Raw genomic sequence first — 20,266 nt, 5'->3', positions numbered from 1 at the left:
TTTCTCAAAACTGATATGTAAAGTGATTTAGCTTTAGGAGATTTTCCCCACCATTTTTATAAAATTTTATGATTATAGGAATTGTCACTTTGGGTTAAACAGAAGGGTGAGCAAACTTTTATCTTAAATCTGTCCACTCTTTGCAAAAACTGGGGACATGTTCCTTTCAGAAGCTGTGTGTTTGAATTAATTGTGCACCAGTTTGCAGCCTCCCTGAAGTAAACCTAAGTAAATTAATCCATATTACAGTTCATTTTTATTACTTTTATCTCTGGGGCTGTAGGCAAGACTGTATGCTACTTCCTGGGAGGGAGGGAGCAAAGTCAGGTATTTTCTTGAAATCACTGTAGAAGTCATAGAAATGCAGTACTTTGTCACAGCATATTTTATAAATTATAGTGCTCATCACCTTAGAATGGTTTTCTTTTTCAATTTAATGTATTTTTCAGCGTCCTGAAATTCTTTGGCCTTTTGCCTGGCTTGCAAAATGAGGAAGAAAGTTACAATGTGGAAAATAATATACATTCTTTTTATTTTAAAAGTGGGTTAGAGAAAAAGATTAAATCTGTATTAAATCTGTGTGATATAAGATTTCCCCCTTTCATGAACAGGAAGCAGAATTATATCAGTCATTGGTATTTCTCTAGCTAAAGAATAATACTTTGCATTATTCATGCGAAGAATCAGTGGATGTAATTATCACATCCTGAAGTTTAGCATGATGTTGATTTATTTTCTTTTTTTTGAACCAAAACTTTATTTCCTCTTTATTCATTGTTTCCAGTGATAAAATAAGGAGAGATGGGAAACCCAGAAAATGTTGGAGATGCCTATGTTGCCGTGATTCGTCCAAAAAATACTGCTAGCCTGAATTCTCGGGAATATCGAGCTAAATCCTATGAAGTAAAACTATTTAAATTTTTTTTATTCATTAAAAGTATTGAAAATAATATGTTGTAGTAAATATATAACATAGCAGAAGATAAAATATGAAAATAATATTGCTTAAATGATGTTGATGTATGTTATATACCTACTGTGCATTGCCCCATCTTTATGGTATTTGAACACTATGGTTTTGTAGTATCTGTGTGTTTCGTGTCATTTCAGGGCCTTTTGCCATGCGGGTTGCTCACTACAAGGGTGCAGCCTCCTCTTATTCTCTTTAACCTTGCTGTTATAGAGGCCATTCTGACTTTGCCATCCTGCTCCCCCTCATTCAATACTTCCTGAATTTTGTTACTTTTTTACAGTGGTACAATAAATTTGAAAGAAAAAGTGTACCGTGCTTGTTTCAGTTATGCTTAAACTCTTTGGTTTCATTATTGTTTGAAAGATTTTGTTGCTTGAAGTTCCCATTGAAGGCCAAAAAAAAAAAAGAAAGAAAGTTTTGTTGGAAACTAAACTGCAGGGAGGCACTGAGATAACCCAGAGCATCTTGGATTATGTGTTAGAAGCCACCAAACCAATTTCACCAGCCAATCAGGGTATTAAAGGTAAAAACATTTAATCTGATTCATTGTTGATAGCTCCGTTAAAATATTTTATAAATGAAATGGGCATGGAAAGGCTGTGCAAAACCATGAAATTTTGTTTAAAAAAGGAAGGTATGTTTTGAGGTTCATCAAAAAACCCCAAGCCAACTATACAGCTAAAAGGTTTAATTTTCCTTTGTTTCCTTTTACCTTCCAAAACTATAAAATGTTTACTAAAGGGTTTTTATTAAGTGAAATTTTGCCTGTCTGTACTACTTCTTCACCTCAAATTGAGATTTATAGCAAAACTAATAGTAAACCAGATTGAAGTGGCTCTTTTATCCTTAATTTCAGCTAAAAACTTGGCTTGAACTAGTGAAACGATCACTTGTAAAGTCTGTTTTAAAGCCAGCATGGTTCTTTAGGCAGTATCTTCATGAAAATATTTCTGGCATAACTGTATCACTTACAGATATAATTTAGTTAGTACATTTTCATTATGGCACAGGTGGTCTAGCAAACAACCTCATACTTGTGCTGATAAAAATTGTTTTAGCCAGCATATTTCATTTCCTGATTGATATAAATGATACTGACTAAAGCACTTTTTTTGCTCTATACCTCATTTCTGCTTTGTGAGTAAGGTTATGCTGGGAAGTTTGTCAGTGCGGACCAGGCAATGCAGTGCTAATTTAGAAAAGGAATAGCTTGGTTGTGAGGTAGAACGTTGTGGGTGGCGATAACTGGACTTGGATGGACTTAGCAAAGCTAGTTGAGCAGCAAACATGAAGTAACATGATTCCATTAATACATGTTGAGGAATGCCTAGTAAAAACAAACGCTGTGTTTCTTACACAGTTCAGAGAATTTTAAATTGACTCAGAGAGACCAGGCAATAATATGCAGAGCTTAGCATGGCCACTACTAAAGTACACAGCTGAGGTCAGTAAAGCAAACAAAATGCTAAATTTTGTAAGGGTAGAAGGGAGGATGACACACAAAATACTGTCCAACCGCTGCATGAATAAAGCATTTACCCTAATGTGGAATATGGCATGCAGCTGTGCTTTCCCATTTCAAAAACAATCTTGTTTAACTTGAAGACAGGTGGTTTGGGGTGTGAATGCTATGAAAAATCAGGGGTATAGAAAAATTGCTGTGGAATAGGAGTACGGTCGTGTCATTTTTCATGTAATGGGTATATACATATTTATATTCTTTATTTTTTTTCATATGTATTTAGATTTTCTTAGCTTGCTTTAGATTATAGCTCTCAATTTTCATGTTTTTTTCATCCTAGAAATTAGGAAGGCTGAGTCTGGTAAGCTTTCAGATAGCCAGCTCTAGATTTTCGTTTCTGTTATTGTTTTATTGGTTAATTATTTTGGTTTTTTTTAACACTGTGCCAGGAAAGCGTGTAGTATTAATGAAGACATTTCCACTCGATGGAGAGAAGGCAGGCCAGGAGGCGTCACTTTACATTGTTCCAGCTGTTGTGAAAGGTAACGTTGAGCATAATTGCTGAAGTTGCATCCCTTTTAGCAGATGTTCAGTTCAAGGTTTATTAAGAATTTTTATGAACTTGCTGTATGTCACATTTGGGTGGAAACCTCTCTCTGAATACTTTAGAACTTGAAAAAGTCACTTAAAATTAAGGAAAAACCCCTTGATTTTAATGTCTCACCTTTGATTCTGTAATGATAGGACACTTCTGTTTCAAACTGTATTTGTTCACTTGATTATATTTCAAAACTTATGTTTCCTTTTTAGATAATACGAAATATGCCTACAGTCCTGGATGCCCCGTGTTCTACTGTTTACAAGACATCATGAGGGTCTGCAGTGAATCCAGCACCCATTTTGCAACGCTTACTGCAAGAATGTTGATTGCCTTGGATAAGTAAGAAATGTCATCAGCAAAAATACAGTAAAATAGAAGTTAAACAAGAAAATTTGTAGATGTAGCATTCTTGTGAGTAAGAAGGAAACCCTTGTGATACCATGTCATTTTCTTAATGTGTATCAGAAACTGAAACCGTGACAACGTATTTCTGAATCCTTTTTAGAAGTCTTTCGCAAACTCAAGAATGATGAGTTTATCTAAATCAAGTGGCTTTTTGGAAGCTCTTGCTCATAGTGAAGATTTTCTAAAGTCATACAAAATCCTAATGATTAATCTTCTATAAGTGACATAATTACCATCTTGTAAGAGTATTTGCCAGAATGTAGTGAAAACATCCTATTAATTGTTTACTATTATGATTTGCATTTTAATTAACCCCCTGTTTACGAAGGGGGAGCATATTCCCCAGCCATGCAAATTTATTTGCAGTTGGGAATGAATTTTCAGAAAGGTGATTAGTTGTTTAGTCAGTTTTATAGTAGTTTGAAAATTGAATACATGAGCAGTTTTCTGGTCTTTTTTATGTACCCTTAACAAAGAAATAACAGACCTACTTATGTATGGAGTTCCTTGCATTGATAAAGTTAGGCGAAACTCTCAGCTAACATGAAAAATTGTAAGTTACAGGCTATTACCTAAAAAGGTTCCGTGTGTAGGGGGTTTACAGTTTATTAGTAGACTCCATGTTTCCAAGTCTGCCATATAGTTGTTAGGTATTTATTTGCTACTTAATAAGTGCTTTCAAACTCTAAGCTTTGCTTAACATGTTTTACCAGCTTTAGAGTTGTGAGAGAAACCTTGGGAGTAGAAAATAGTTTATATTGATTATTCTTTATGTACATACACTTTTCAAACTACCATAACAAATTTATCTGCCAACTGCTTAGAGAAAATGCCTGAAAATACCTCAGAGAGGCAACAAGGTGTTTATAGCATGGTGATCACAGTATTACAGTCCTCCTTCCCGGCATGACTATGAGTAAGTCAAAAGAACACAACTTTTGCAGCACATGATAGCTTGGATCTGGGACTTAAAAATCCACAGAACTGTGGTCCATGTTCTGCTGTCCTTACACATAGTTCTGGGACAAACAAGATCCAAGTGGTCTGTTGCTGGATCTGTCTTGCCACAGCATGTACTTACCGTTCTTCTATGGCTAAATAGAACTTACTGTAGTCCGGTAGAGTACAGGTTTTTCTCAAGAGAGTATGTGCAGAAACTTTAAAAACAAACGTGGCTTTAAGACTCTTTGTTAAAATGTGCCCCATTCAACATAACACTAAAATAATTTAGTGATTCAGTGAAAATATATTTATCCAAAAATCCTGAGCCCTCTGTTATATTGCATATATGGCAGGAAAAAATGCAGCAGGTGTACAGCACTGACTTTCCCCTCTAGCTCAGAGTACGAGAGCTCTAAAGCTCTTCTCTACTGTCAGTAGGAGTGCACTTAAAAGAGAAAACCTTCAGCACGGTTTTGTGAGAAGGCAGGTGGTAGCTTGTGTGAAAGAGACTTTTCAGTTTGGAAGCTACCAAAGGACTTACTGATTTTTTGCCTTTTCCCACCTGTCCCTAGTGAAGCACATGACTGAGAAGGCTTAAGTCAGCAGAGATATTGAAACTTCAACTTGCCCTTAAACAAACTGCTTTGTATGTTGAGAGTAGTAATAACTGATAAATTGAAAGTAAACAAAATGGTGAGAGTTTGTGTGGTTAAGTGTTTTGGCTATAACCAATGTTACTCTTAGCTTATAATTTCCTTTTCTTTGAGAGTTTGCATCTGCAGGAAGTGTGTCTGAGCAAATACATTTGCTTAAGTATATTTTGTTAAAAAAAAATTCATGTTTGGGGATTAATTTCCTGTTGGGGAAGCTATAAAATTGGCTGTGCACGTTATAATTAAAACTATTTTTTAAATTAAAATGTTTGATTATCATACATGCAACCCTTAAACAAAATAATGGACAGGCATAATTAAAATAGTCCTTTTCTAACTGAAAATGAATTACTTGCCTATGCTGTCCTGCAGGTGGTTGGATGAACGGCACACCCAGTCTCACTCCATCCCAGCTTTATTCAGACCATCTCCTCTTGAGAGAATTAAAACAAATGTAGTAAACCCTGCCTATGCTATAGAACCTGGTCAAACAGAGAGCTCATTACACATGGGATATACAGCCCTGGAAATAAAGAGTAAAATGCTGGCACTGGAGAAAGCAGATATGTGTATCTATAATCCTTTGTTTGGATCTGACCTTCAATATACCAATAGGGTAAGAACTAGATTTTTATTTCGTATTTGTGAAACATACCAATAGCCAAATATTAGTAAGATATTTTTTCAGTGGTGTTTAAATTGTGTCTTCACAGGTTGACAAAGTGGTAATAAATCCATACTTTGGCCTTGGAGCCCCAGATTATTCAAAGATTCAGATTCCTAAAAGAGAAAAGTGGCAACGTAGCATGAGCAGTGTCACAGAGGACAAGTATTATGTTACATTCCTTTTTCATTAATGGATAATTTTGTTTTATTGCAGTAGTACTTGGTAGATTTGGTGAGAATGAGATTCCTACTACTTTAGGACTTTAAATACATATTTTTAAAATTCTATTTGAAGACTCTGAGTGCTGAAACATGACAATTAAAGGATGGATCAAGAAAAGTTTACATTACAAACATTAAGGAAGCATTTCTTAACATAAATACATCTGTGGCATGACTACTGCATGACTAAAAGACGAGCTGCATAAACATTTTTATTCTTCATATAGATCTACAGTTAGTGCTAAGTTAGTAATTTTAAAAAGCTGATGTTCTCGACTACTGAAATACTTCTGAACTGTGTTTTCCTCCTGTTTTGCCTTTTAATTCATAGGGAACACCAGTGGGTAGATGATTTCCCTCTTCACCGCAGTGCTTGCGAAGGAGACTCTGATTTACTAAGCCACCTTCTGGATAAGAAGTTTTCTGTTAATCAGTTAGATAGTGACCACTGGGCACCTATCCATTATGCGTGCTGGTGAGTCAAATGAATACTGTTTTACTAACCAAATACATTCTTGGTGATTATAATTCTTTAGCAGTAATCGTGTCTGTAATTTATCATACAGACTCAAAAATGAGAAATGAAAAGTCTGTAGACTTTTTACACTATGACTATTGCTATTGTTAACCTTCTGAAGAGTAAGATTCAGGTTTTGAGATAATTTCATTCTGAATGGTTTCGGAGGAGACCAGGTATAGAGATGTATCATCAAACAGGTACCTGTTGCCTCTTTTATCTTTCCTGAAGCATTTGTTCTAATTCCTGTTAGAGACAATGGATCTAGTTTAGTGTGGTAACTTTTACAGTCTTCGTTGGTTAAAGGCTGTTAGCAGTTTTACAATATAGCAATAGCTGAGCTGAGCATGTGTTAATGATGGTCAGGCTTTGAGTAGGAAGCTGGAGGAAGTGACCTACAGAGGTCAATTTGTCTGACTATGATGATTCAATCTGTAAGTGCTTGACAGCTTTCCTCAGTTGTAAAAATGCTTTTGTCTTTATGCAAGTTAGTCTTCTGTACTTACAGTAGCGTCTGATAATATGAATAACATGAAAACCAAACTTGATTATAAAAAAACCCAACTTTTTTTGAACTTTGGTGTTTGTCAGCAAGTTTGCATAAACAGTATACACAAGATTTACCAGTTATCAGGATGAGGCTTAAGAAGCCTCAGGATCTATCTGCATGACAATCAGAAGCTTTACTCTGATTCTCACACAGATTTTTTTTTTTTTTTCCAAACAAGGATGAGCACTGTTTTGTCATGACTGAATTGCTACAACTACCCAGTCTTAGCTAGTTTAAAGGAAGGTTCAATGTGTCTGTAATGAATCTATCAAATGGTTACTAGACAAATGGTACCAAAGTGCAGAACTGATACTAATTTCTACAAACTTATTAATGTTCCATTGTCTTTGGTGTCATTTCAAAGCTAAAAACTCTTGAGCATGGAAATGTACTTTTCCATATTTAGGACTACCTGAAAAAAGATTTTATATTTTACATTTGCTGTGTCTGTTCTGCTTTACACCTGTCTGTAGGTATGGAAAAGTCGAAGCCACTCGAATGTTGTTGGAGAAAGGGAAATGCAATCCAAATCTTTTGAATGGCCAACTTAGCTCTCCTCTTCATTTTGCTGCTGGAGGTGGGCATGCTGAAATTGTACAAATTCTACTAAATCATCCAGAAATTGACAGAGTAAGTTCTGTTTGTGTATAGAAATAGCAGGTTTTGCCACAATTTCTAGCTTGTGTATGTGCAATACTTTGTGTCCGGATCACAATGCATAAACACAATGATACTTAGAGATTACCAAAAAATGGTAAAATATTTTCCATTACCTCTACTTTTCCCATTGTATATCAATTAAATGTTTGAACCCTACAATCAAGGATTTTCATTGTCTCAAAAAATCTGTAAATGATCACCTATCTTCAGTGGAAGCAATGTATTATCAGTGTTTCTGTTTATGTTTGTAGCACATTACTGATCAACAAGGAAGATCACCACTGAATGTCTGTGAAGAGAACAAACAGAATGAGTGGGAAGAAACTGCAAAACTGCTGAAGGAAGCCATAAATAAACCTGTATGAGTTTATTTTCTAAATAGGTTAAGGTTTCTGTTTAGTTTAGACATGAACTTGTAGAAGAGCTAGGCTTATGTATTGCTGGTATTGGAAATGTGCAGTATACTGAAATGGTTGGTGTAAATATTGACAAAGTGATGTTTTGTCTCTTTAAATATTTCTGTCTATTACTCCAGAAATGTAAGACTTTAAATGTGATGTTTTGATTTTTTTGTAGGAGCATCACGTCAGCTACTTTTGTCTATTTTTGATCACATAACCATTAGCTTGCTGTATGCAGTGTCATCTTGTATGTTGATGAACAGGAGCATTCAGCTGGCTAAAGAAGCTTTACATCAGTCAGTCAGACTGAGCTTCTGTGGCAGTCAGTGGAGTTCTAACTAGGATAAACAAAATTTAAGATGTGACTCCTCTCATCCTGAAGTAGATCTGAAATTAGCATATGATATAATACCTCGTTTCTTTTCTTTGACTTCAGGTGCAGCTTGTATGTGTGTAGGTAGGTGGCTGTAAGTCTGTCAATTTTCCAAGATGTTTTAAATTACCTTCATTTCACTCTATGTGAACAAATCTTCCAAAATAATTAATCAACTGACCTCCTTTATTTTAAGGATCTTATTATGGAGTTGGTCAAGTGGCAGATGTGTGTCTAATCACTCTAAAAGACTAATACACACATTTTAAGTAGATTTCACAGCATAATAGGTGGTGTTATGTTATCACTCATTCCTATTAAATCAATACGTTAAAATTTAAAAATAGTGATAGCAATTACTGTGATAGGAGTCTCAGTGACTGCTCCAGCAAAAATAGATGTTCGTTTTCCATACCAGCCTTTTTTCAGTTAGTTGTAATTTTCCAAGGCACTAATCTTTTTTCCCAGAAGTTTTTAGGATTGATGTCGCAGTTCTTGATCACTGAGTAGGTTTGAAAAGGTGAAATGACAAATTCCTGCAATGTTTTTATTCAAGCAGCTGAAAGTTTTAGCCTGTAAGAGAGGTGAACACAAGTTTCATTGATTTATGACTTGTGTGTATGCTTTAAGGACTTGATTTATCAAGTATATCTTTCAGGACACGTGCTCTGGGCCCACATGCAATTAAGTGAAAGCTACGGGGTTTCTGAAGGAGAAAAATTATTTATTAGTAGTAGTATAATAGAAATGCTGAAAGATCTTAGTGAGATTGTATTCTTATTGTACTAGGATCTGTGTAAAGGGTGGTGCTTTCCTCTGAAAAGTCAGTGTATAGACTAATAAGGGGAATAATTCACAACATTTCAGGATATGCACAGGCAGTTGAGCCCAAATCCCTTGGAAAGCTTTTAATGCCTACTTGCCTTTGAGTTCAACAGAAGTGAAGTCCACAGAATATCAGTAAGATCTTTATTGTAGCTATTGTGGTAAAAGCACAATATAAGAACTTGCTTAGGGCATGAAACAAGCAATTTTGACAAATAGTAAATATGTAGGAGTTGTGCTCAGTTGTTTTCTGAACAGTAGGGATGTTGCTGAATTATAGTAAAACTGCTTTCCTCTTCAGAAGCACAAAAAGGATTTTAACAAGTTCTTTGTTTAATATGTTTAAATTTTCCATAGTATGAAAAGGCACGAATTTATCGTATGGATGGGTCATATCGCTCTGTTGAGTTGAAACATGGAAACAATACTACTGTACAGCAGATAATGGAGGGGATGCGTTTGTCTCAAGAAACTCAGCAGTACTTCACTATCTGGATCTGTTCTGAGAACCTCAGTAAGTAACAAGGAAGGTCGTTATACCTGAGAGGTTATCATGGCTTTTTTATTTCTGCTCATCTTTAGAATAAACCAGTATTTTCTTAGGAAAATAGGAAACATGCTGTCTGGCCGTTCCATATTATACTAATCACCTTTTAAAAGCTATTTTTTCTGAGTTAATTTGTATCTAGGCTGTCTATTAATATACTTTGCCCCTGCCAGACTCCGTAATCCCTGTAGGTCTCATTCTTTATAACTTTTGCATAGGGAATGAGACCAACTTTCCTATTTACTCTTCTTAAGCTTTCTTCCAGTAGACGATCTGCCAGCCTGATGTCTTCAAACTGTGCTTTCTTCTCCATTCTAGTCATCGTTTTGCATACCCCCAATAGGTTTGATCCACTGTGGCATCTAGAATGTATTTCATCTAGGAAGATGGGGCTACTCCAGATTGCCTTTGTGTTATAGGGCACCTTTACTGTCATAGCCCTTACTGCTAACTTACCCAGATTTTAGTGGGGTTTTTTTTTTGTTCACAGAACATCTGAAATGGGATGCATGTAGTTCTTTTTACTAATGTTTTGAATAGATTAAACTAGTAATTAAAGCTGATAAATTGTGTTTTCATTAGGTCCTTAAATCATACAAATTTTCATGTGTTTTGCACTAAAAAAGATTTTTTGATGAACAAGTTTTCAGATATATTTGATGGGAGGGAATTCTGATGCAAAACATTATTACATTTGCTGTATTTTTTCATGTTTCTGATCTAAATAAAAAGTATATTAGTGAGATACATAGTGAGAGATAAATAGGACCACTAAAGAGGCAATGATTGTGATTGTGTTTTGTTGGGAAATGTGGTAAACAGTACTGCTGCAACAAGATAGCTGTGGGACACATTATAATGGATTTATAAAGCGCAATTTGGGCCTGGTAGGGTACTGTTTTGACAGCACTATTAACACAGAAGCCTTGCATTTAAAATTTTATTTACTGATGCCAATCTTCCACTGAAGTGGCATTTGTTTCCTTTATCTATAAATATTGGAGGAAAACTTCATTCTTTTTAAGTCTTTTTTCTCTCAGTGTCATGCCATTTGCCTTTTTACTTTGCCTATGCCACGTGACTAATGTAACCCTCAGTCAAACATAAATGTTAATGTCTGGAAGAGAAGGAAGTGTTTGAGTGTGGAAGTCCTGCAGCTTGTGCCTTTTCTAAATAAGTATGTCATGGATTCCTCAAATCATTGTATTTGAGAGGACGAGCTCACTGATAAATCGTGTGTTTAAAAAAAAGTAATGCTCCAGATATTTAGCTTGAGTATGAAAATCAGTCAGTTTCTGGTTTTTGGTTTCACGTAACTAATGGAAGTTTCATTATAAAGTGTTGTTCTTGCAATTTGTTATGTTCCAGCTCTAAAGACCATAGTTAACTTCTCTGTAGGACAGATAAGGCTTTTCTGTGTTTGAATGTAGGGTGTACAAGTGAACAGATTATTCTCAGTGAAAATGTGTTGCACTATAACGTGTCCTTTGAAGTTTTAAATACAATGTGAGGTGTCACAATGTAAAAGCCAGGGCAGGGTGGATGGTGCAGATACGGTTTCTAGTTCCTCACAGCTAGAAAATGGCCAAGCAGTAGTAATAACAGGGACAGGCAGGGTAAGTGAATGAGCAGAACTGAAGGTACAGACTGTAGTACATAGCAGGACTATAGTCAGAAGCTCTGTATTGATTTCTCAGCTCCCATATAGACAGGAGAACATGAAACACTGAATGACTGTAGCCCATTAATCAAGATGTTCTACAGATAAAAAAAAAAGTCTGCTCTGAAAAGTTTATGGTTTACGTATATCCAAAAATAGCAAATACATTTATAAGATAAGCTCCATCTGTGTTTTTTCTGTCAAAAATAAGATTTTTGGACTTCATATTTCTCCCATAATAATCGAGACAGCTGTCTAATGTTGTATTATTGTGTTTTTAAGGTTCATATTTCATTACATTTTTAAATACAGCTTCACTGTTGAGAAGCTGAAAATAACAAAGCTTCATCACTAGTGCTTTTAATGATTTGATGCTGAGAGTTTGTCAATAAATCTGTATTTTAAAAACCTTTTCTATATAGCAGTTTAGAGAAAGTAGGGGGAAATGTTTGTTAGTGAGTCTTCAATTTCAGATACTCTGGTTTTGGGGCAGCATTTAATTGTGTGTGTGTGCTCTGTGGTTTTGTTCTGTTTGTTTATTTAGAAACAAAAGTTGTTTTTTCCAGGCCTCCAACTGAAGCCATATCACAAGCCTTTGCAGCATATTCGAGATTGGCCTGAAATATTCACTGAACTGACAAACCTAGATCCTCAAAGGGAAACTTCACAGCTTTTCCTTAGAAGAGATGTGAGACTTCCACTGGAAATAGAAAAAAAGGTCTGTACTTGGAAACAGTAGCATGAAATCATGCTCAGAGTCAGAACAGTTTGACCATCAACACTCAGTGTGTTTAATGACTGTAGTAATTTCCAGACTTCATTAAACTAGACCTCTCCTCTCCTTTTCTGTAATAGTTTTCCCTCCCTCTTGCCTTCCTTTCCTCCCCCTCTCTCTTCTCTCTCTCATTTCTCACCTTCGCAACTGTTTGGTTTATCATAAGTCTATGTGCTACAGTCTATATCTATCTGTCATACAGTTAAAAACAACCTGCCCAGTTTTCTTTCTCTTCCTTGTGCTGTGATTTTTCAGGTATTTAATTGATCAATTTCAATAGGATTTTTCAAACATTTTAGTCAAAGTGGATTCATGGTGGGGAAAAAAACCCGTGGTTGTCCGTATTTCTGTGAACCTTTAGACTGGGCATGGTATGCTAGTCACCTTTAATTTGTAAGTGTGTTAGATCAGTGAAGCACTGAATTAAGTCAATGAAAATATGTCATTTTTTCTATTATAAAGCATTACTAAAATGTGCATTTCAGTCAGGATGACACCCTTGTCTGCTGTCTCAGAATTGGTGAGAAATTGTATTTATAGTTTCTAAGATTGTTTTGTTTTATGAAGAAATCATATTATTTACATTTTTTCACAGATTGAGGATCCTTTGGCTATTCTTATTCTTTTTGATGAAGCCAGATATAATTTACTGAAAGGTTTCTATACATCCCCTGATGCCAAGCTGATAACACTGGCAAGTCTGCTTCTACAAATAGTCTATGGAAATTATGAGAGCAAGAAACATAAACAAGGCTTTCTAAAGTAAGTATGTGTGTTTAAAACTTAAAATTATGGGTTTAGATCAGGTATTTTTACATAGCACTTACTATGGAACTCTCAAATTTCAGTGTCTGAAAAAGAAATTAATTATTGCAGTCCCAGGTAGAGGGGTGGAGGTTCTCTGTTCTCTAAGTCTGAACCGAGATGAAACAGTACCACAATGAGTAATGGTATTCATGTGAATGAAGGGTTTTAACAGGACTGACACTTTGGACAATGCTGAAGAAACCTCTTAGTATGTCCAGTTAGACCAACTTCAGAGATTGGCCTTACTCCCTCTTTGAAGAGGACAGACCATGCAGAGATAGTATTTCTGTCCTCTCATTTGTATGTGAACTGCTATACTAAATTAGTCAGAAACATACACCAGATGGTGTTTTTCTCTCCCCTTCTCCCTGCTTGCCCCCACAACAGTAGCTTTGCTGTCTGGGATATAGCTTTATCCTCCCGCATACATTTCTATAGCAGTATCTGAGCACATCAGGATTCCAGTTATCTATTGTGTGCACCTTCACTCCATTCCCTACCATCTCCGCTGCCATTCATTTGTATGACAGCAGCTGTGCCATTCTGGAGTGCTACTGTACTTCTCATCTCCTCTCATTTACAGCATCAGCTGTCTTGGGTTTAATGTTTTTTGGTTATATTCTCCACCACCAGTAAATCAGGGTGCCTTTTCTGCCAGAGTTACTCTAATGAAGGTGTGAGCTGCTTCTGAAAGGGCTGGCTGGACTTACTCATTCCTTTTTCTTCCTTGCGTTAGGTGGAGAGACTGTACCATTAAGTACCAGAGTAAGCTGAGTGAATGAGCTCACTGACTGGAAAACTTGTGGATGGGGTGTTCAGTAGGTTCTGCTGTTGACCCATCTTGTCCTGCACTTAGTGGTAGATGGAGCATAAGGAGAAGTGGGTTTAAGTGGGACTGCTCAACTGCAGGGGTGTGCAGTTAAAACACAGCTAGGTTTGATACGAAGCTATTCCCCTGCTGAATCCCAGCAGCTGCAGGGTGGTGTTCTTTTCCACACTGAGGCAAATCAGTAACGTGGTTCCAATTTCATCCTGCTCAATGGAAGTGTTTGACTCTATAGACAGGATTATTTGGAAGGGTAGTTTGGGCCGGATAAAGAGCCTTGTGGGCATTTGGTCATGCTTTGCATCCATGTTCAAATGAAGATGTTAGAAAATACCTCGACTTGTTCTTCCTCAGACAGATGGAGAGATTGATATTCTGGATTTTTTTTTTTTGTCGTTGATGTAAATGTTTATTAAAAGACTGATCATTTCAAAAATGCATCTGTCCCTTGTTTGTATGAGAGTGTCCTTGACCTTAAAGAGCTGGATGCATTTTCTTTGGCAGGTAGATCATATGCACAGTTACTAACAAATATAGTTTAAAAATTACTAAATAGGTTCCAGCACTAGGTTTTTGAGACTATCTTAATTATGCATAAAATCAAACTAGTAAAGACTTCATTTTAGTGTTTTTTGTTTGCTGTGTTTTGTTTTTAAAAAAGGCCCTTTATGTAAATAGCTTAATTTTTCCCAGCAGGTCATATATATAACTTTCATGTGGAAATTAATTAGGCCAAGTCCTTGGTAATTCTGAATAGAGCAGTGAAGGGAAGAGTACCTGTAAGCTGTCACCTTTTCTGAGCATATGATATTCTGGTGTAAATGGCTGTTAGCATATAATTTTGGCTTCTAAACTGGATTTCACCAAACTGCTTCGTAATCAAGGAAGAGTCATGTGTTCTGCTGCTAGCATTTCCTCTCCCTGCCATGTCCATGATGCATGGCACAGTGAATAACAGCAAGCTGCATCTCCATTAGCTGAGAATTAAACTTATTTTAGGAATCTTTGGAAGCCTTAGCTTACCTTTCAGGAAAGCTGCTCGTCTGATGAGGCAAGATAGAGTAGGAGCTGATCATCTAGTTCAATACGTCACTTGAAGATACAAACTGGCAGACATTGTTCTTTCTCCTTAATGTGCTTAGTGAAGAAAAACTTTTTTTTCTGCTATGTTTTTCTCTTAGTGAAGAAAATCTGAAATCTATAGTACCAATCACTAAACTAAAAAGTAAAGCTCCTCACTGGACAAACAGGATACTTCATGAATACAAGGTGAGATAAATAATCAAATAGTAGAAAATTCTGCTTTAAACCTTTTTTAACTGTTTGATTCTCAGTTGATGAACAAAAAAGCTTGGTATATAAAGCTAGAAATGTGTATGTTCTGAATTTTTGGGATGGGTTGTTAGAATGATGCTTTTCTTGTACAGGTACAGTTAATCTCTTCGCTAGAAGTAAATAGAATTGTCATCTGTTCATGTATCTTCAGTGCTAACTGTGTGTTTGGGATACTGCCTGTGCAGGCATACATGTAAAAAATTCTCCTCTGACTTACATTTTCACATGGGCTTGTAGCAATAGATCCACAAAGTCCGTTTTGCGAGTGGAACTTGTACATAAGGATCTGATAGTGCTGCTGATGCCCACGTGAGCACATGCAGACTTCTCTGACTAGAGCAGTTAATTGAGCAAAAATTTTAAATGAAGGCTGTGGAGTCCGAACGGGGTCAGAGGCATCTGAAGATTAAATCTGTGAATTTCTCAAAACATTGTGGAAAAAGTGAGGTGCATCAGAGGGAGAACTGTACTGGCCAACATGCATCACTACAGGTAGCTGCTAGAAAACACTGCAGAGGCACCCAGGAAATGTGTTCAGGCCTTGCCCCTCTTTTGAGACGAGGTTACTCAATCATAAAGTTTCTCTCAAGGCCTACACCTTTTTTGTCAGAAACCAGCAGACCACTCCTGTTCTTTCCAGTATCGATGGTGGTGGTCTTTCAGAGATTGTGGTATAGCAGGGGGCATAGCAGAGTAGCCTCTACTCTTTCTTGTATCAGATAGCATGTAAGAATGAGCGTAGCTGTCTTGACTTCTCCTCTTAGGCCATTATTTTGGGGTGTGGGATATGGGGAAAGGGCAAAGGAGTTGCAGTCTTTTGTTCCAAAGATACTCACATATTTTACATTTTAAAAACGGCTGTGTAGAATTCAGATAAGCTGTAATGCAGTGTGTGAATCCAAAGAGGTTGGTTCCATCCACCACACCCACAGTCGTGGCCCCATAACTGCTGAAGGCTTGTGTCCTCGCTTGTGCCCGTGCCTTCTCTTCGTGTGTGTGTGGCCCAGCTCAGCGTGTCTCACATCAGTCTGTTTTGAGACAGGAGCACTCTTAACGATCCTTTGTTGCGACTGTTCCACTCTACTGAAGAGGAAGAAACAGAAACTTGTTTCATTATGAATGAAGGCTCCACTAAAAGAAATCTGCACCTCTGTTTTTTCTTAAAGGAAAAAATCCTTTTTTTTTTTTTTTTGTGGAGGTACTTGCTTATCTTACCATGCCTCACTGGATTTGACCCTTAAAGGAAGAACAATGCTTAGTTTTATGGATCGTGATGCCCTTAGTGTCAGACAGATGCATGGATGCTTATCCCTGATGAGTCCGACATACTTCTTCTGAGAGACAAAATTGCGGGGCCCTGTAGGGGTTAGGTGTCTGTGGTTCAGATTTCTCAGGCTTGTACAGGTATCTACTTCCAGCAGGTATTTGCTTTTTTCAGTCTCTTTTGGCATTTGAGCCTTTCTATGGCTCTGGGTTTTAATTCAGATGTGGGAAGACTGTTGCTGAGAAAGCACTTTGGGAATACTTGTTCAGTGGGAATTCCACTAAACAGTGGATTTTCTCCAAATAACCACAACTGTTTGGGAAGACTTGTTGATTGACATTGTTTTTATTTCTAGAATCTCAGCACCAGTGAAGGTGTAAGTAAAGAGATGCATCACCTCCAGCGCATGTTCTTGCAGAATTGCTGGGAAATTCCTACTTACGGAGCAGCTTTTTTCACAGGACAGATATTCACCAAAGCAAGCTCAAATAGCCATAAAGTCATCAAAGTGTACGTAGGAGTAAATGTAAAAGGGCTGCACCTCCTCAACATGGAAACAAAGGTCAGCTTAAGTGAACTGCCAAGGATAACTGTTAAGCTTAATTCTGTTCTCTTAAATTCTTTGTGCTAGTAATGATTTCACATCCAACTGTTCAGTTAAACTTGACTGTGAAGTCTTAAAGATCTTCTTATAAAGATCTTAAAAATTTTAAGATCTGTATAAGCTACTGCTAATAGAAAGCTGTGTACTTTTCCACTTTACTACTTCATAAACTACAACTAGATTGTGGAACATGCTGTTCTAAGTCAGAATCCTGTGTAAATGAACAAAGGAAAGTTCAGTTTGTAGGTATGGAGACTTATTTTCTGAGTGGCAATTTCCCACATTTCATTGTAGGCTTTACTCCTCAGCCTAAAGTATGGTTGCTTTATGTGGCAGTTGGGAGATGGAGATACATGTTTTCAAATCCACAGCCTGGAAAACAAAATGAGCTTTATTGTGCATACCAAACAGGTAAGCGTTATCATTTTTCATCCTTTATGTTCAATTGGTTTTTTTGTGAATAGATACATGCCTCTTCTCTCTTGAGACTGACTGCCTTTGTACAACATGAAAGAAGCCCAAGCCAAATCCCCACAAAAATCATCTTAAACTTTCTTTTTAGTATTTCAGAATGTTTGCTTGTTTTCCTAGAATGTGAAGGAAGACTTAGGGTTCAGAATACATAAAATGCATCCGTAAACATCAGGGTAAACTGCCTTTTTTTTTTTTTTTTTTTAAATTGAAATTGTTATATGTGCCAAATCATCCAGACTATTTTAAGGATAATTCCAAATACTGGAAGAGTTAGCGAGCGAGCTGACAACTTTGCTATCAAAACGTCTGATGGAAAATGCTTCTTTTACCCATAGTCTGCATCAGTGGTAATAAGCCATGTTAACGTGTACTGTGGCAAAACTACAGCTTTGAGTATCTGGCATACTCTGGCAGTAGTTGCTTTTGATTCTTATATATTAAGGTGGTTATAGGGAAAGCGATTGAATATTTTGAAAAACGTTTTCTGGCATCTGAGAAAAATACAGGGTTTATTTTCCTTATTTGTAAAATGATACAACTTCTAACAATATTTTTATCCGCTTGCATTTGTCATATACTTGATTGAGACATAGTTCAGAGATGGTGATAGAATTTAATTGTATGCCTTTATATAGGCAGGCCTCGTCATAAAACTTCTGATGAAATTAAATGGCCAGTTAATGCCAAGTGAAAGAAACGACTGATGGAAATGAACAACAGTTACAAGACAGTATCTGATGGCAAAGCAAAAAAGAACTTCTTTCTCATCAAAACAGAAGACTTCCACGTACATGAATTTTACACAATAGAAAAGTCAATTTGTAAAGTTTTTTAACTTTGTACAGAAGCTGCATGGTTTATTTTTTTAAAAGACTATACAACATATCTATTATTTTTATAGATATTTTTGTGTTTCATATATAAGCTATTGTAGGGCTTGAGCTTAACCAACAAAGCTAGTGAAATGTAAGTGGTTTACCAAGTTGGATGAGCATGAATCAAGTTAAGACTTTAGTCCCAGGGGACTATGGGACTACCAGTGCCGTTAAGCAAGTCTCAGTTAACCTGTTTACCTTTCATGTCATTCTGTGGAACATCAAGGAGGTTGTTTATGTTACAGTATTTTGTAGACACACTTTATTTTTAGGATACTGTTGATAAGTATGCTTAAAAGACCTGTTAGCAGGTCCTTTGAGCAGCTACTTTTGATAAAGTCTTGGGTTTTATTTGGTTTCTGACAAATGTTATAGCTGGCTTTATTTTTACTCTTAACTTTCCTGTACTCTGTATTCGTATTTATTCTAAAATATTGCATGAGGATGTCGACAGGGAAATACTTAAAATCATTCAGAAGCCATATTAAATGTTTAGCATGCTTGTTTTTTAAAAAAATGGATTTTTCCTTTTGCTGTGCAATATAAAATGTGTATATGGAGGAGGAGGAGATACAGATTTACAAATCTGTATCTTTACAGTAGCTTACTCAGAAGACTTCAGAAAGTTGAATAGATCTTACCCCAGATTGCCACACACATGCAGTAATGAAAACTCATATAGGAGGTACTAAGTTATTTCTGTTTGACTAATTTTCCTACTGATTACTTCAGTTTCTTGAGGCTACAAGCAGTGCAGGATGCAGGAATGAAGATTTGTAGTGCAAGGAAGCCAGATACAATTTGTAATCATTCTGCCTGCTCTTCGCAGAGTTGTGGTTGGGTCTCAACAAGTTGGGTCCCAAGTGTGAGGTGGGACCCTGTGCAGTCTGAAACATATCCTTTTATGTTAAAGTAGTATTCATAACACCGATCTTTAAAATTTCTGGCTGTATTTCAGGGTTTTAAGTGCACTTGACTATTTCTTCCATGTAAACTGCATGCTAAACCAGTGTGCAATATTTTGTAAAAAAGTTTAAAAAAAAAATTAGCACTTGCCTCTATGTTTTCAACTAAAAGTTAAGATGAATGTTAGGAACTGTGCTTCTGTGTAGTAACTTTACTCATACGTTACTACTAGTGAGTGCAGTTTAAGAAATTAGAGTAGTAAGCAGTTAAAGTGAACCAGAGGTATTTTGTAACCTTCTTAGCAAGCTGTACTTTTCTACTTAAACTTCACTGGCATAAATAACAGTAAATCTTAATGGATTGTATTATTTTATTTAAGGTAAATAATGGAACAAGACAGGTCCTTCATAGTGCGTCCTTCTTATCACTTGGCACTGGCATCAGAAATACACTTCTCTACATAGCACTTTGTTAGAAAACTAGAGGAAAAATGTTAAAATATGTGTCACTTGTATAGTTAACAATACTATTAATATGCCTTATTGCTGTATAGTTCTTTCTGCTAAATATTTATTACTACTTAATAAATGGTTTCCAACAGGCCACGTTTCTTGTTTCTGTTATTGCAGCCAGCATTGAAGTGCCATCAAATGTCTTACCAAGCAGATGTTATTACCAAAAAGCCGTAGTAACAGGCTCGTCTTTGCAAGGCATGTAGGAATATCATCAGAGAGGATTAAAGGGAGGGTCCCATGGTGACTGCAAATTAAGGTAGCAATTTATACTGGAAACCACTCAGGAATTCATCGAGAAAACTGGAAACTCTTAATCACATGAAACCAGCAGCTTGCAGCTGTTGCGGGTGAGTGGAGTTGTTAAGTAGGAGAACCCAGTTACGCAGTCCTGCCAGGCTTCTGGCACCTGGGTACGTCAGAGTTTCTGA

At 36.5% G+C, this 20,266-nt stretch overlaps 1 protein-coding gene across 2 annotated transcripts; it reads left to right on the top strand.

Annotated features, from left to right (window-relative positions):
• The first annotated feature begins 801 nt into the window (after positions 1-801).
• Positions 802-18,685, top strand: KRIT1 (KRIT1, ankyrin repeat containing). Of its 2 annotated transcripts, XM_010138774.1 has the most exons (16): positions 802-903; positions 1,337-1,496; positions 2,885-2,977; positions 3,246-3,375; positions 5,409-5,652; positions 5,750-5,865; positions 6,256-6,399; positions 7,465-7,621; positions 7,903-8,010; positions 9,608-9,764; positions 12,024-12,175; positions 12,828-12,994; positions 15,047-15,134; positions 16,820-17,026; positions 17,363-17,479; positions 18,178-18,685. In XM_010138774.1, exons 1-16 carry the CDS (start codon positions 802-804, stop codon positions 18,244-18,246), a joined length of 2,211 nt encoding a protein of 736 aa, XP_010137076.1. In that variant the 3' UTR covers positions 18,247-18,685. The 2 variants fall into 2 exon arrangements, with proteins under 2 accessions (XP_010137076.1, XP_010137077.1); XM_010138775.1 differs by lacking the exon at positions 6,256-6,399.
• The last annotated feature ends 1,581 nt before the right edge of the window (positions 18,686-20,266 follow it).

This window comes from Buceros rhinoceros, unplaced genomic scaffold (assembly GCF_000710305.1).
Source record: "Buceros rhinoceros silvestris isolate BGI_N320 unplaced genomic scaffold, ASM71030v1 scaffold3606, whole genome shotgun sequence".
In the NCBI taxonomy this organism is placed as follows: Eukaryota; Metazoa; Chordata; class Aves; order Bucerotiformes; family Bucerotidae; genus Buceros; species Buceros rhinoceros.
Note: the sequence above shows the minus strand (reverse complement) of the source record. Positions and strands in the feature narration are given on the sequence as shown.